General features: G+C 36.7%; 2 protein-coding genes across 5 annotated transcripts; both read left to right on the forward strand.

Moving 5' to 3' along the window:
• Window positions 1–4,989: 4,989 nt before the first annotated feature.
• Window positions 4,990–9,149, forward strand: LOC137729082 (protein FAR1-RELATED SEQUENCE 5). Of its 4 annotated transcripts, XR_015952605.1 has the most exons (5): window positions 5,034–5,396; window positions 5,586–7,878; window positions 8,076–8,257; window positions 8,459–8,592; window positions 8,720–9,149. XR_015952605.1 is itself a non-coding variant. In XM_088678480.1 (4 exons), exons 2-3 carry the CDS (start codon window positions 5,665–5,667, stop codon window positions 8,253–8,255), a joined length of 2,394 nt encoding a protein of 797 aa, XP_088534606.1. In that variant the 5' UTR covers window positions 5,034–5,396; window positions 5,586–5,664; the 3' UTR covers window positions 8,256–8,257; window positions 8,720–9,149. The 4 variants fall into 4 exon arrangements, 3 of the variants coding, with proteins under 3 accessions (XP_068324007.2, XP_088534606.1, XP_088534605.1); XM_088678480.1 differs by lacking the exon at window positions 8,459–8,592; XM_088678479.1 differs by lacking the exon at window positions 8,720–9,149 and having other exon boundaries at window positions 8,459–8,619.
• A 2,311-nt stretch (window positions 9,150–11,460) lies between these two features.
• Window positions 11,461–14,740, forward strand: LOC137729386 (protein FAR1-RELATED SEQUENCE 9). Its single transcript, XM_068468332.2, has 3 exons — window positions 11,461–11,652; window positions 12,403–13,910; window positions 14,411–14,740. Exons 2-3 carry the CDS (start codon window positions 12,420–12,422, stop codon window positions 14,576–14,578), a joined length of 1,659 nt encoding a protein of 552 aa, XP_068324433.2. The 5' UTR covers window positions 11,461–11,652; window positions 12,403–12,419; the 3' UTR covers window positions 14,579–14,740.
• The last annotated feature ends 175 nt before the right edge of the window (window positions 14,741–14,915 follow it).

Below are 14,915 nucleotides of genomic sequence, written 5' to 3' on the forward strand. Positions count from 1 at the left end.
TGAATAATGTAGTTATTTCAACATGTGGAGCTTTACTTCAATGGCAAAAAGTAATAATGTATATGCACTTTAAAGTGGATTTGATCATACCAAACTCTCCCCCCTAATAACTAACAATTTAATCTACTATCGCTTAACAAAAGAAAATTAATGTATTACTTAATTTTAGCCCTTGATATGGTGTGGGTGTATTATTTATGTAGGGTGGGTACTTTAGGTTAGGTGATTGTGTGTTGGTTGAATTTTTCTATGCATTTAAGAGTCTTTTAAGTTCGATAAGATTTTGATAATGAATTTTATAGTAGATCTATTATGTGATTGGGATGTACAAATATCTTTTTTATAAACTTGGGTAATGTGATGAGATATAGATAGAGACATACAAATATATATATTCATAGGTTATTGTTGTCCTCAAATTTTGCCATTTCTAAAAATGTGGCAAAAGTGACGAGGACGTATTTGTATATTTCTTATAACATGAGTCATGTGATGAGAGAGAGAGATAAAGACAAAAAAAATATACTCATAGATTGTGATTGTGCCTCAAATTTTGCCACCTTTAACAAGTGGATAAAGTGATGGTGATGTATCTATATCTTTCTTATAACGTGAGTCATGTGATGAGAGAGATAAAGACAAGAGAATATATTCAGAGGCCATGATTGCGACTTAAACTTTGCCACATTTTAATAGTGGGCAAAAATGATGAGGATGTATCTACATATTTCTTATAACGAGAGTTGCGTGTTAAGAAAGACATAAACAAGAGAATATATTCATAGGTCGTGATTGTGACTTAAATTTTGCCAATTTTTAAAAATGATCATCGAACCTGGCATACAAAATCAACCTATGTACTCTTGTTCTACTTTAGAACGAAATAGATTGGGTTCGACATAATAGATCCAAACCTTAATCTATTGTTCTTGCCATTTGTTTTCTTTATAATCTGCCTAAATTAGAATATGTCATATTACTTTTTTGACACATGTCGTTTTGTTTTCAGTTATCACAATTCCATACCAGGTTGTTTGTTTTTTTATTCCTTTTATTTTTGAACCTTTTGTTTGTGAGTAAGATAAGAAATATATGTACCTTCAAAAGAGTCCACAAAGCTTGTTTTTGTGAAATTTAAAGTGTAATATATGATTTCTTTACTTCACAAAGTTGATAAACCCAATCCACCAATGTAGAACTTTTGCTCACTCTCTAAATTTGGAGACTTTCTACCCCACTCCACAAACTTTTTTTTTTCTTTTTCCAGTTATTAAATGTTTTCTTTGTCAACTTTCATTTCCTAAAAGAGTAGTTTCCTTTAGATTTAGAAAATAATAAAATACTAAAAGTCTGTTTGGTATTGTACTTGAATTCAACTTTTTAAACTCAAAAACAATTTTCAAGTTTTAGGCTTTAAAAACTTGTTTGGGAGGACTATTTTGAAAAACTGAACTCAAGATTAACTAAAAAAATATAATATATTCTCTAAAAACATAAAAAATGAGTTTTTAGAGTTTTTAAACTTAAACTCACTCATTTTTTTTCTCTCCCTCCCCCCTCACTCCAAATCTATCTCTCCCTTTTCTTCTTCTCTCCTCATTTTTTTTTTTTATTTTTTTTTTTTACCTTTTTCGTCTCTCCTCTAATCCACTCTTTTCATTCCCTCGGTTCTTTCTCACACTCATCTTCTTCTCTATCTCGTCTGATCCTCTCTTTTTTTTTCCTTTCCTTCAACCATCTCTTATTTTATTTCCTCATCTCTCATCTTTCTCCCTCTCCTGCAACCCCCCTCTTTTTAGATCTCTTTGTCTAGTTTAAGTCGTAAGATTTAAAAAATTTAAATCGCAAACCAATCAAGTTTTTGAGTCTTAAAAAAAAAAATTCAAGAAATGTTCTTAAGAAATGTTTTCAGAAATGATAAAAAATTTCAAATAGGATATCAAACAAGCCCTAAAATTTTATGAAATTTATTAGTGCGTAGTTATGACGTAATAAATTTTATTCTTCAAATTGTCACCTAGGTCAACCAACTTGTATTTAAAGAATTATGTTTACAGAAACTGTTGGAGATTAGACGGAAAAACTTCTCTTACCACCACAACAACTAAATTAATATAAGGACATTCCAGACGGTCACATCAATGTAAACCATCTATTAAGTGGCCTAAAATAGTAGTTTCCGTTTCCTATCCACTAATCAATTGTGTAACACTTAAGTTTTCAACTCTATGTAACGTACCCTATAATTCGCATGTGGGTACGTTTGGAACGGATTTTGCGAGGGCCACGATCATACATAGGGAAGAAACACATGACAAGTGTTTCAACATAAAATTACCATGAAAAACACTTGAGGTGATTTTATATAGAAACGTTTTGCATCTGTTGCAAAAAAATATAGGAGGTTCTTTGGTTTATAAACATGAAAATACAATTTTACAATTTTAACCGTAATGAACTTTTAGGTCAAATTTGTTAATAATCTTCACCATACGGATTTAATTCCTAATTTTTTTTTACCATAAAGTTCTATTGCAAGTACCCTATGACCGCGAGAATGATTAATCCAATCTAGCCAATCATTTTAAATCCAACCGCGAGAATGATTAATCCAATCTAGCCAATCATTTTAAATCCAACGCAAAGATAAAATAATACCATCCTCTAGCAACATGTGTACGCATGTGGCAATTTGAATTTTTTTTAATCTGAAAATTAATTTTTATTTCAGTTTTACATCTAATTACATTTTAATAAAAAAAAAATTTAAATACAAAGGAAGAATAATTAACCACCCACAATGTGGGTTTGAAGATCCATTTTTGTCCTTATCTTGTTTTAGCAGTTGTTCGTTGTTCTTCTCCATCAAGAGAAGGTGTTTTAGAGATATTTTCACCATTTTGGTATGCTCCCTATATATATATATATATATATATAAAGTGATAAGTCAAAAAGAGTGAAGCTTTTTTATTTTTACAAACGATATTATCTACACTAAGGGGAAGGAGTAGGATTAGCCTCATAATGAGCTAGTAATAATGAGATTTAAATTCTCATTTGACGAAAGAGTGAAATTTTTAATATCCTTGTAATACCCTCGCTTAGTAGGGCAGAACAATGAACAACTATCTAAGCAAAATAGAGACAAAATCATAAAATTACATGTTTTAAATGAATTTCAAATCCACTTTGTAGGTTGCTTTATTATTATTTAAAATTTTTTTTATTAAAAAATAGGGTTAATCTCAGTTTACTACCCTGAAGTTTCTTGGTTTTCAACATTTGGTACATCAAGTTTTTTTCATCCCAGAGTGCTACCTGAAGTCATAATTTTGGGACAGTTTCATACATCCGTTAAGGTTATTGTTAAATCAGCCGTTAACTATTGATGTGGCGCCCACGTGGACAATAACTGGACGTCATGTGTCAATATGGGCCAACGTAGATATTAAAAATAATAATAAATAAATAAAAAACAAAAAATAATACAAACTAAAAAAAAAAAAAAAAATTAAAAAACCCATCCTTCTTCTACCTCACACCCCGACCCCCTATCCCACCCCAACCCTCCCTCCCTTCTCTCTCAACGGCTAATGCCGGTTCACCTTCTATCGACCCCGACAACCCGATTAGCTCCCCCAGATTTGAACTTTCTATCTTTCTCTCTCCTCTATCTCAGTTTCTCTCTCTATCTTCCAAGGCCGAATCGCGAATGTGCAGTGTGTTTCCGGATCTGGAGATGTGGAGTGTGTCGCCGGATTGGAGCTGACGCCCTAAACCCCTCCCTGGCCCTCCTTACCGCCACCCAATGCAGATAGCAGCGTGAGAACACCCTTCATGTGAAAGGCTGCCGATTTGTCGCGGAGGAAACGACAGCCAAGGATGCCACTGGTGGTTTCTGAGGACTGCCACAACGATTGTGATTCGTCTTCATCGATGGTAGCGGACGATGGGGATTTCGTCGCGTCATCATCGTTTCACAAGGCCCCGCTGCCATTCGATCTAAATTTCCCACCGTTGGATGTGAATGGCAGTGGGATGGACGCCGGCGCCAGCAGTGGAGAAAGAAGGGAGGGAGAGTTGGGTGGGCGCAGAGGATAGACGGGAGGGACGGTTGGGTGGGATGGGGGGGTGTGAGATAGGAGAATGATGGGTTTTTCAATTTTTTTTTAATTTTTTTAAATTATATTTTAATTTTTAAAATTGTTTAGTATTTATGTGGGTCCGTATTGACACGTGTCGTTCAATCATTGTCCACATGGACGTCACATCACCAGTTAACGACTGATTTAACAACCTTAACAGATGTATAAAACTGTCCCAAAATTATGACTTCAGGTACCACTATGAGATGAAAAAAAACTTGATGTACCAAATGTTGAAAACCAAGAAATTTCAAGATAGTAAACTGAAATTAACCTTAAAAAATATGTAATTGAGATGTAAAATAGAAATAAAACGATTTTCAAAAGATGGTGTTATCCACGTACTCCTTCTCAATTTCTAGTCGTCATATCGAATGACTTGAAGATGGTTAACATATCTCTACTAATTAATAAAACACTCATTGTCAACCAAAATTCTATGAAATTACCAGTTTAACTCTTTAATTAAAACAATACATGAATAAGAAATATGGGGCAGATATGTAAATTCACACAACCAAATTTTGCTGTTTTTTTTTTCAAAGTCTCACCTACATATAATTTTAACATATGTTTAATTAAAATAAATAAATAAAAATAAAAAATAAAAAATAAAAAACTTCTCACCTCCACATTCTTTATCACTCTCTTTCTCTTTCTCCTTCCATTTCCAAAAACAAAAATAAAAAATTGTCTCACACATTTTATGAATGCCTATATGCTAGTAAAAATTAATAGATTTATATGGACGGTGAGAAAAATGTGTGAACACTATTATTTTAAATTAAGAAAAAATTCCAATTGCACGTGTATATAGAAATTTCTAAAAAATATTGTAATGATCATCAAATAATCTAACGGTACATAAGCGTTCACGCAACTGAAGGATGACCTAGTTGATCGAAACCCCAGGAACTGGGTAAGAATAGTATACGAACAGCGTACCCACCCATCTCAAGCTCCCGTCCCTCTTTCGCCTTCACTATCTCTCCCAAATTTTTAATCATTTTTTCCCAAAATTTTCCTTCAATTCAATCAATTAGAATCCAAAACCCTAAACCCAATCACCAATTCCACTCAAATTTGAACCGGATTCTAGGGTTTCTCTGCCATTCTGAAAACCCTAATTAAAACTTGCCATTTTTGTCTCTCACTCCATTGGCTAGAGCTAAAGGTTGAATATTTCTGAAGATCCACCAGAGCTCACTTTCTCAGCAGTACACGACTATGTGAAAGTCTCACTCTTTCAGGGTCAGTTATTTATTTATTTTTTTTTTCCATAGATTTTTGCATATTTGTTAGAATTTACTTTGAAATTTCATTTTTTTCCCGCTAAAATTGTAGAGGAACTGAGACTTATTTGAACCTATTTATGTATCAGTGATTCTATTTATGCGTAAATATATTTACGTACATAATACCCATTTTATAATTGCACAGAATACAGCACTGTCAGTGTGAGGTTAGGGACTTGAGATCATTCTATTGGAATTGATCTGAAACAGTTTGAAACTTTGACATGGATAACGAGGTGATTGAATTTGATATTGGGTTGGGAGGAGGGGGAGGCCGAGATGGGGACGATGATTTTGTAGACATTGAGCATCCTGTTGATGATGAGGAAATGGTTGATAGTCCTCTTATGGGAAGTGCCACTGGTAGTGGCAGTGGTATTGTTTTCGGTGGTGGAGGGAGTGGTGAAATTTACTTGCCTGAGGGGGATCTCTTGGACCTTGAGCCATATGATGGCATGGAATTTGAGTCTGAAGAGGCTGCCAAGGCCTTTTACAATTCGTATGCACGGCGTGTTGGGTTCAGTACTCGTGTCAGCTCCTCACGTCGTTCCAGGCGTGATGGAGCAATCATACAGAGGCAGTTTGTTTGTGCTAAAGAGGGTTTCCGGAATTTGAATGAGAAGCGCACCAAGGATAGGGAGATTAAGCGCCCTCGGACTGTCACTAGGGTAGGGTGCAAAGCATCCTTTTCTGTGAAGATGCAAGATTCGGGAAGATGGGTGGTGTCTGGTTTTGTTAAGGAGCATAATCATGAGTTGGTTCCGCCTGATCAGGTGCATTGTCTTCGTTCTCACAGGCAAATATCCGGTCCTGCTAAGACTTTGATTGATACCTTGCAGGCTGCTGGAATGGGCCCCAGGAGGATTATGTCAGCGCTGATTAAGGAATATGGTGGGATAAGCAAAGTCGGATTTACAGAGGTGGACTGTAGGAATTACATGAGGAATAATCGCCAGAAGAGCTTAGATGGGGACATTCAGATGCTTTTGGATTACTTGAGACAAATGCAAGCTGATAACCAGAACTTTTTCTATGCTGTGCAGGGCGATGGCGATAAGTCCATGGGAAATGTCATTTGGGCTGATCCAAGGGCAAGGATCAACTATAGTTACTTCGGTGATACTGTTACTTTTGACACTACCTACAGGTCTAACAGGTACCGCTTGCCCTTTGCACCTTTCACAGGGGTGAACCATCATGGACAGCCTGTTTTGTTTGGTTGTGCCTTTCTGATAAATGAATCTGAAGCATCATTCGTTTGGCTGTTCAAAACATGGCTTATGGCAATGTCAGGCCGCCCCCCAGTGTCAATTACCACTGATCATGATCCCGTGATACAGTCAGCCATCAAGCAGGTTTTCCCACAGACCCGGCACCGTTTCTGCAAATGGCACGTCTTTAAGAAATGCCAGGAGAAGCTATCCCATGTGTTTCTTAAACATCCAACTTTTGAAGTAGACTTTCACAAGTGTGTTAATTTGACTGAGTCCATAGAAGAATTTGAGTCTTACTGGTTGTCTCTTGTTGATAAATACAGTCTCAGAGATCATGAATGGATTCAAATGGTATACTCCGCTCGCAGGCAGTGGGTCCCTGTTTATCTGCGGGACACTTTTTTTGCAGAAATGTCCATTACCCAAAGAAGTGACAGTATGAACTCATATTTTGATGGATATGTGAATGCTTCAACAAATTTGAGCCAATTCTTTAAGCTTTATGAGAAAGCTCTAGAGAGTAGAAATGAGAAGGAAGTGAAAGCAGACTTTGAAACTATGAACACTGCCCCAGTTTTGAAAACCCCATCTCCAATGGAAAAGCAAGCATCCGAGCTTTACACAAAAAAGATATTTATGAGGTTTCAAGAGGAGCTAGTTGGAACGCTAACTTTCACGGCATCTAAGGGTGATGATGATGGGGAGATCATCACATATCAAGTAGCAAAGTTTGGGGAAGACCATAAAGCATATTATGTTAAGCTTAATGTTTTGGAGATGATGGCAACTTGTAGTTGCCAGATGTTTGAGTTTTCAGGTCTTCTTTGCAGACATGTATTGGCAGTCTTTAGAGTGACCAATGTGCTGACGCTCCCATCCCATTACATATTGAAACGATGGACTAGAAATGCCAAGAGCAGCGTCATGTTAGAAGAACGTTCTAGTGATGTATATACCAATTATCTAGAATCTCATACTGTGCGGTACAATACCCTACGTCATGAGGCTTTTAAATTTGTAGATGGAGCAAGGTCTTCAGAAACTTATGACATTGCAGTGGAAGCTTTGAAAGAAGCTGCAAAAAAAGTAGCTCATGCCATAAAGAATGAGGGGAAAGCCATGCTCAATGGGCATGTCAGGGGGAGTTTGGCTGGTGGAGCAAGTCGGGCAGCACATTGTGCTAGTGGGGATCATGAAGGAAGCTCTGGACAACATTTGTCTGAGGTCAGAGCCATTTCCCGATTTTCTTTATTTGATTACTTTTATTAAGGCCTTAGCCTTATATTTTTACCTTTGATGGAGTGTTCTGTGTTGACAGAGTCTTTCTTTGCTGATGTTTGCCTCATAGTTTGACTAATGGTTTGCATATGTGATCTGTTCAAGCCTGCTGTAACTTTGTTCTAATGGATGTTATTGTGCAGGATGACATGGACAAAAAAATCCGAGAACTTACGAACGAGCTGGAGTGTGCAAAGCGGAAATGTGAAGTGTACCGGGCTAACCTGCGTTCAGTTTTGAAAGATATAGAGGATCATAAGTTACAGTTGTCAATTAAAGTACAAAACATTAAAATTGGCATGAAAGACGGCCTAATCCTATAAAGGTGCAATATAGTCTCATGTACTTATCTTTTATTTTGATTGTTTTTTAGTCAGTGTACTTTCACAATGTTTTTTGGATAAGGCTGTTCCTTCACTTATGGATGCTGTATAAATTGGAAGTCTGAAAGTTGTGCTATGTTTCCACAAATTTTGTAGATGCATATGCTATGAATTTATAGTTGTAGGATTCGAACTCTATGCAGGTAGTTGTCCTTGCGTCTGACATAAGATCAATCGGAAAATAAGCTCCACTTATGTGGGAAATTGGCAGGGTCCATATTGTAGATTATGGATCTTGGCTGTGGATTTGACTCGTGACAGGCTTGATACCTCACATGTAAATCTTATATTGGCATATTCATTAGACTTGTTTTCTTTTCATTATCAGTTAATAGTTATGTTATTTTAAACCGATTTATATTGTTTCTGACATTTTATGGGGTATGATTCTTGTGATCTCCAAGTCAGCAACGGTAACTTTGTAGGAGGAAAAATCGTTGTGTGAATGGTTGCACAAGAAGACAGATATCAGAGCTGAAAGGTTCATCAGGGTATGGAAATGCTTTGGTAGCTTTTTTTTCATTGTGTGTGTGTGTGTGTGTGTGTGTGTGTATACTTTCATTTGTCTATTGGTTGCAGTTGAAGATAATAATCAGATGTAATTTTCTTTGCCCGTCGAATAACACCTTCAATTTTAAGTTTTCATATAAGCTTGTAGGGAAATTCATCCTTGAATTGACAAGTCATCTTCTACTCATCCTTGCAAATTGGCTGAACAGAATCCATTGACTGCAGTTTCTGTTAGAAAGGTTAATGCATTTTCATTGGAGTATATATGTACAAACAGTTTGTTTACTATTCGTGCTTGGATTGATTTTTAGGCTTTTGTTGTCCCGTTTTGCTTCGGTAGTGATTTACATGTGTATACAGTTTCGCTTGTTAAGCTCATTTGGAGTTTGCTGATTATTTGGTATTGTGCCGATTGTCAGTTATCACCTTGCTTTCGCATTGAGAGCAATACGGTGCAGTATGACACCGAAACTGAAAGCTTGAGTTCGGGTGGCTGGGAAAGTGAGGATGGAATGTTATGTTCTTCCGAGCCTTTTTCGGGGGGAGTTTTATTTTGCAGTGTGATAATCAGTATTCTTGTGTTTTGTATACACTTGTAGGATCTGAATTTCTCGAGTAGAGTTCAATCAACTGAAAGAACAAATTGAAGAAATGAAAAGAATCGACCGTGCTGGAGTTGAGATGCTTTCAAGAAATCAAAATATGAGGATGATGATTTTCCCCTCTCTAAAAACAACCGATTGTTGAAGAGTTTTAGCTACTCCAACCGAGTTCGAGCATTGTTGGAGGAGCCTCGAGGGGGTTCGAACAATGTTCGATGAGAGAACTTTTGGTACAGGCGTTATTTGGTCGGGCAAGTGGGGTAAGTTACTAAAAAGTTGTCACGTTGACACGAAAGGTGTCGGATGAAGGAGGTTTGAGAGAGAGAGGTGCCCGGAAAGTGACCCACTTTCCACGCTGGAGTTTTTCCCTTCTTCGAGAAGAAGAAACTTGTAGATCCTATGTAGTCATCCGACCTACGTGTTCGCATGACCACAAACACAAAAGTAAGGACCTCTAGTATTTTGTATTACCCAGTGACGCATCCCAACCTCGAGATGGTACACACCTAAAAGGTGATGAAGTTATTTTATGCATGATGACTCGAGAGACAAAATATTACAGGTTAATTCTTAAAAAAATAAAAATAAAATAACAACACAAATTTCTATTGGGAATTCGACATAACCTTCCCGGTTTTAATACAAATTACCTTATTTTACCCTGCAAGATCGTGGTCAAGTATCACCCGAGCCCACCTTTGGCTCCACCCATGGTGGTACAGTTTAGGTCGTGCCGCGTGGACGAGTTCAGCCCCAAGATGGGGCAATGGATAGATTATTGCCGAATCCTCTTCGTGAAAATTATGTAAATTTTCAAATTACATTCGTTCATTATATATTGTGTAGTCAGAAATTATTGTAAATTTTTTATTTAAAATTGAATATAAACAGTATCTGACAAAAAATTGCCACACGATGTACGATGAACATATGTGATTGGAGGATTCCCGAAATCCTCATAAAGAGGATCCGGCAAGGATCCTTTCTCCAATGGATACTCATGAATACTCCATCACCATCACCACCACCACTACCACCACCGCCGCCGCCGCAATTAACACATAACTAACTACTAATGGTTACTCATGGAGGCTAAATGAGGTTTATATTGAAAAAATGGGTGAAAGTCTTTAATATATATATATATATATATATATATATATATAAAGATAGTCGGACTTATAATTTATTTACTAATAAAAAATAATAATATTATATCGTAATACTAAGTGATGTAATTATTAATGTTGGCTATTCATGCTTGGACATTATATTTGGAAGAGGTGTTTACCCGTTATTGATCGAAGTTATTTTTTATTTGATTGTACTGGAAATGACTGTATTAGATACTCCTCTCTTTAATTAAAAAAAAAATTCCAATAAAAAAAATTTCATGAAAAATAAAAGGAAAATTTTATTTGAATCCATGTAACCTCTTTCTACACCCAACTTATTTTTTAAACCCTTATTATTTTTAATTAAAGAATTAATAGCTCTTTAAACCAAAAGTTATTACCTAAATTACCCTTCCAAACCAATTAAAAATGTAAATTTATCTTTACACCCATTTAGAAAATAAAATCCAAAATTAAATAATTTGGTGAAGTTTCTGCTTGTTTATGAATATTCCATATACCTAACACTTTTCAATTTCTTGTTTTCTTGATATTCATGTATCAGTGATTTTATTTGCATGTAGGAATAATAGATTTTCTTGCGCAGAAGAAGATGCTTCAAAGGTTGTGTATTCAAAGCTTTAGAATCACCATCTATCGATAAAAAAAAATAAGCTTGTTTTTCTCTATAAGAACTATTAGGGTTTTAGCCGAAATGAACGTAGAATAAACAAAGTGTGATGATGGGTTTAATTATAAGGTATGAGTTTATTGATAAATATAAGTTTTATTATTAATTTTATATTGTATTTGATGGTAATTATATACTATGATAAAAAAATAATTAACATTTAAAATTTAAATTAAATGTAAAAAGAAGTTACGCGATTCAAATAAAATTTTCCAAAATAAAATTCCAAGAGATCACTATTCACTAAAAATGGAGCTTTAAGCAGCGTGTAGGCGGGCCTCTCTGTCACGCTCAACTCTCAACTCTCAACTCTCAACTCTCAAGAAACACAATCGCCAGAGGACGACGGCGATCGGGACTTGCCTTTGATTTTACGAAGACCCACTATTCCGTGCAGCAGAGCTCGATTGCAGTTTTGGGTGAGTCTCAATTCCCCAGTACATATAATTTTGCTTCAATTTGTTCATCGTCTTCCGGATTTCTCTTCAATTTTTTTTTTGAGGCCAACTGTTCAAAATTCAAATTCATGTTTAAATTGATAAGTGTGGGTGTGGGCACCCAATTATTTGCAGGCTTTCAGCTTCCTAAATGCTAAAGCATCTTTCTTTTTTACTACCCAATTGCCTATTTTCACCAAATTTACAGTTTCTTCTTCTCTCTCTCTGTGAAGTAGTTTGTGGGTTGGTGTTAACTGGTAAATATTTTATTTTTCCTGTTTTAGTAAACTGCAATGTTAATGGTGTTGGTTGAAGACAATTTCAAAGTTTTGGACTGTTTAGAGTATGTTGAAGTTTTTCTGATTGAACAATTCCCTTCTTATAACAATGTGTTAACGTTGCGAATAATTTTCAGGCCAGTAAGGCCTTTCTACACGCAATATAAGTAATAGCGGAATCATGGCATTATTCTAGTAAATATAGCTAAAGACTTTCATGTAAGAATTTATTAGGGATGGAACACTTTCACAGTCGGGTTGAGCCTGGTCATGATGATCGCATATACGATGCTTAGCATTTAATTTTAGCGAAAATGCACTGATGTTGGTAGATACCATGCTTTAGTTTTAGTTTGAGGTTTTGAACCTTGGCTTGTGTGAGTTACCTTCCATGTTTAACAAGGGCCTTTGGTGGAACCATTTCTGACTGTTTTTCTTCCCTCATGGGGTACAGTTAAATTGAGAAGCTACATGATCGGCGTCAGACAGAGGACCCTCGGGGGTGGGGGTCAGCATGTTCTGGACTATCTAAAAAGAATGCAGGCAGACAATCCTGCTTTCTTTTATGCAGTTCAGAGTGATAGTGATCACTCTAGTGGTAATATATTTTGGGTGGACGCAACAGCCAGGATGAACTATACATATTTTGGAGATGCTGTTATATTTGACACTTCGTATAGGATAAACCGCTACAGGGTACCGTTTGCCTCATTCGCCGGATTTAATCATCATGGCCAGCCGGTGTTGTTTGGCTGTGCGTTAATTCTCAATGAGTCTGAGTCCTCCTTCGTATGGCTATTTCAAACTTGGCTTCATGCAATGGCTGGACGCCTCCCTGTCTCTATCACTACTGATCCAGATAGGCACATGCAAGTTGCAGTTGCGCAAATTCTTCCTGAAACCCGCCATCGCTTCTGTAAGTGGGCCATATTTAAACAAACACAAGAGAAGTTGGATCAGCTGTATCATTCTCATCCTACTTTCGAAACCGAGTTTAAGAAGTGTGTCAATGAGAGTGAGACAATTGATGAGTTTGAGTCACGGTGGCAGTCATTGCTCGGAAGACACTACATCATGGATAATGAGTGGCTTCAATCCATGTACAATGCTAGGCAACAGTGGGTCCCGGTTTACATGAAGGACACCTTTTTTGGAGAGTTTGCTGTAAGTGAGGGAAGTGAAAGGTTAGCCTTGTTTTTTGATGGGTATGTGAATGCATCCACTACCATGCAGGTTTTGATTAAGCAGTACGAGAAAGCTTTAGTTAGTTGGCATGAAATGGAATTAAAAGCAGATTATGACACTACTAATACTATGCCAGTTCTGAAGACACCGTCTCCTATGGAAAAACAAGCTGCAAACCTCTATACAAGGAGAATATTTAAGAAGTTCCAGGAGGAGTTGGTTGAGACCATGGCAAATCCTGCAACCAAAATTGATGACTCAGGAACTGTTGCCACCTATCGAGTGGCCAAATTTGGAGAAGACCACAAAGCTCATGCTGTTAGTTACAATTCCTTTGAGATGAAAGCTAGTTGTAGTTGTCAAATGTTTGAATATTCAGGGATAATCTGTAGGCACATACTGGCAGTTTTTAGAGCAAAGAATGTTCTCAAACTTCCTCCTCAATATGTATTGAAACGATGGACAAGAAATGCCAAGAGTGGAGCTGGCGGAGCTATGCTGGATGAACGTGCTTCTGAATCGCCAAGCAATTCTCGAGAATCTGTAACAGTTAGGTATAACAATCTACGTCAGGAAGCAATCAAATATGTAGAAGAGGGAGCAAGGTCTATCCACATATACAATGTAGCAATGAATGCTCTACAGGAAGCTGCTAAGAAAGTTGCTGCTACCAAGAATAAAGGTTCTGGAGCTACACAGGGTAGTTCCCTTGCCAATGGAGGTAGCCAAGAAATTCCTGCGACTGAAGCGAATGAAATGGCAGGGTATCAATCCACGGTGAGTTGTCCTACCTCACAACCTGATCTGTTCTATTTAATATTGATATTTATCGTTGTTGTTGGTGGTGGTGTTGTTCTGGTTATAATTCTTATTGACGAGAATATCTTCCTTTCCTCTCGCACACACTGGGGTCATTTGGGAAGTTTCTGAACATGGAATAGAATTATTGAGAGGTGCAATGTCTTCTCTCATGAATCTGGAAATTGTGGATATATTCTCTGAATTATTTGCTTCTTCGGTAGCTTAGGCGCATGTAGCTATTGAACTGTGCAAACCAAGAAATAATGCATCTTTAGGTGTTCCCTGTTTACAAACTTACAAACACAGTAATTCATAAAGTCAATTTCACGACTGTAGCCAGAGAGGCCCAGATTTGAATAATATTTAGAATCCGTGCATGACATAATTTGCGGTTGTGTTTTCAGTACGATTGTGAAATACCACGCCGTTATTTCTGTTTACTTATTCTTTTCATCCATACTCATTATTTTCATCAGGATGAGAAGGAAAAGAAAATCCGCGAATTGTCTGCTGAGTTGGAGAACACCAACAAACGCTGTGAAGTTTATCGTGCAAATCTGCTTGCTGTTCTACGAGATATGGAAGAGCAGAAGTCGAAGCTTTCGGTGAAGGTTCAAAGTGCAAGGCTAAGTCTGAAGGAGTGAATGCTATCTTAGCCACGGGTTAACGTCCTCTAATGTCAATACTAGGAAGCTGTACCATTAGGTCGTCGCCGTCTTTAGCCATTTGTTACAGTTTATTACTTGTTTGTGACAAATTCATGCTTTATTGTGATTTTGAATAATTAATAACCCATTTCATAACCACTTGGCTTGTCATGCATGCAGTTCGAACACTGTTACTGTTATTTTTCGATTAATTCCCCCAATAAAATAGGAAATCCCTCTTAAATCTTCCACAATCGTACAGGGTTTTACAAACAAAGAAAAAGAAAAAAGAAAAAAGAGAATATGGAATCAAATACTGTGGCCCTTAGTTAAA

The sequence above is a fragment of the Pyrus communis genome, chromosome 10, assembly GCF_041283825.1.
Source record: "Pyrus communis isolate YQ-2024b chromosome 10, ASM4128382v1, whole genome shotgun sequence".
In the NCBI taxonomy this organism is placed as follows: Eukaryota; Viridiplantae; Streptophyta; class Magnoliopsida; order Rosales; family Rosaceae; genus Pyrus; species Pyrus communis.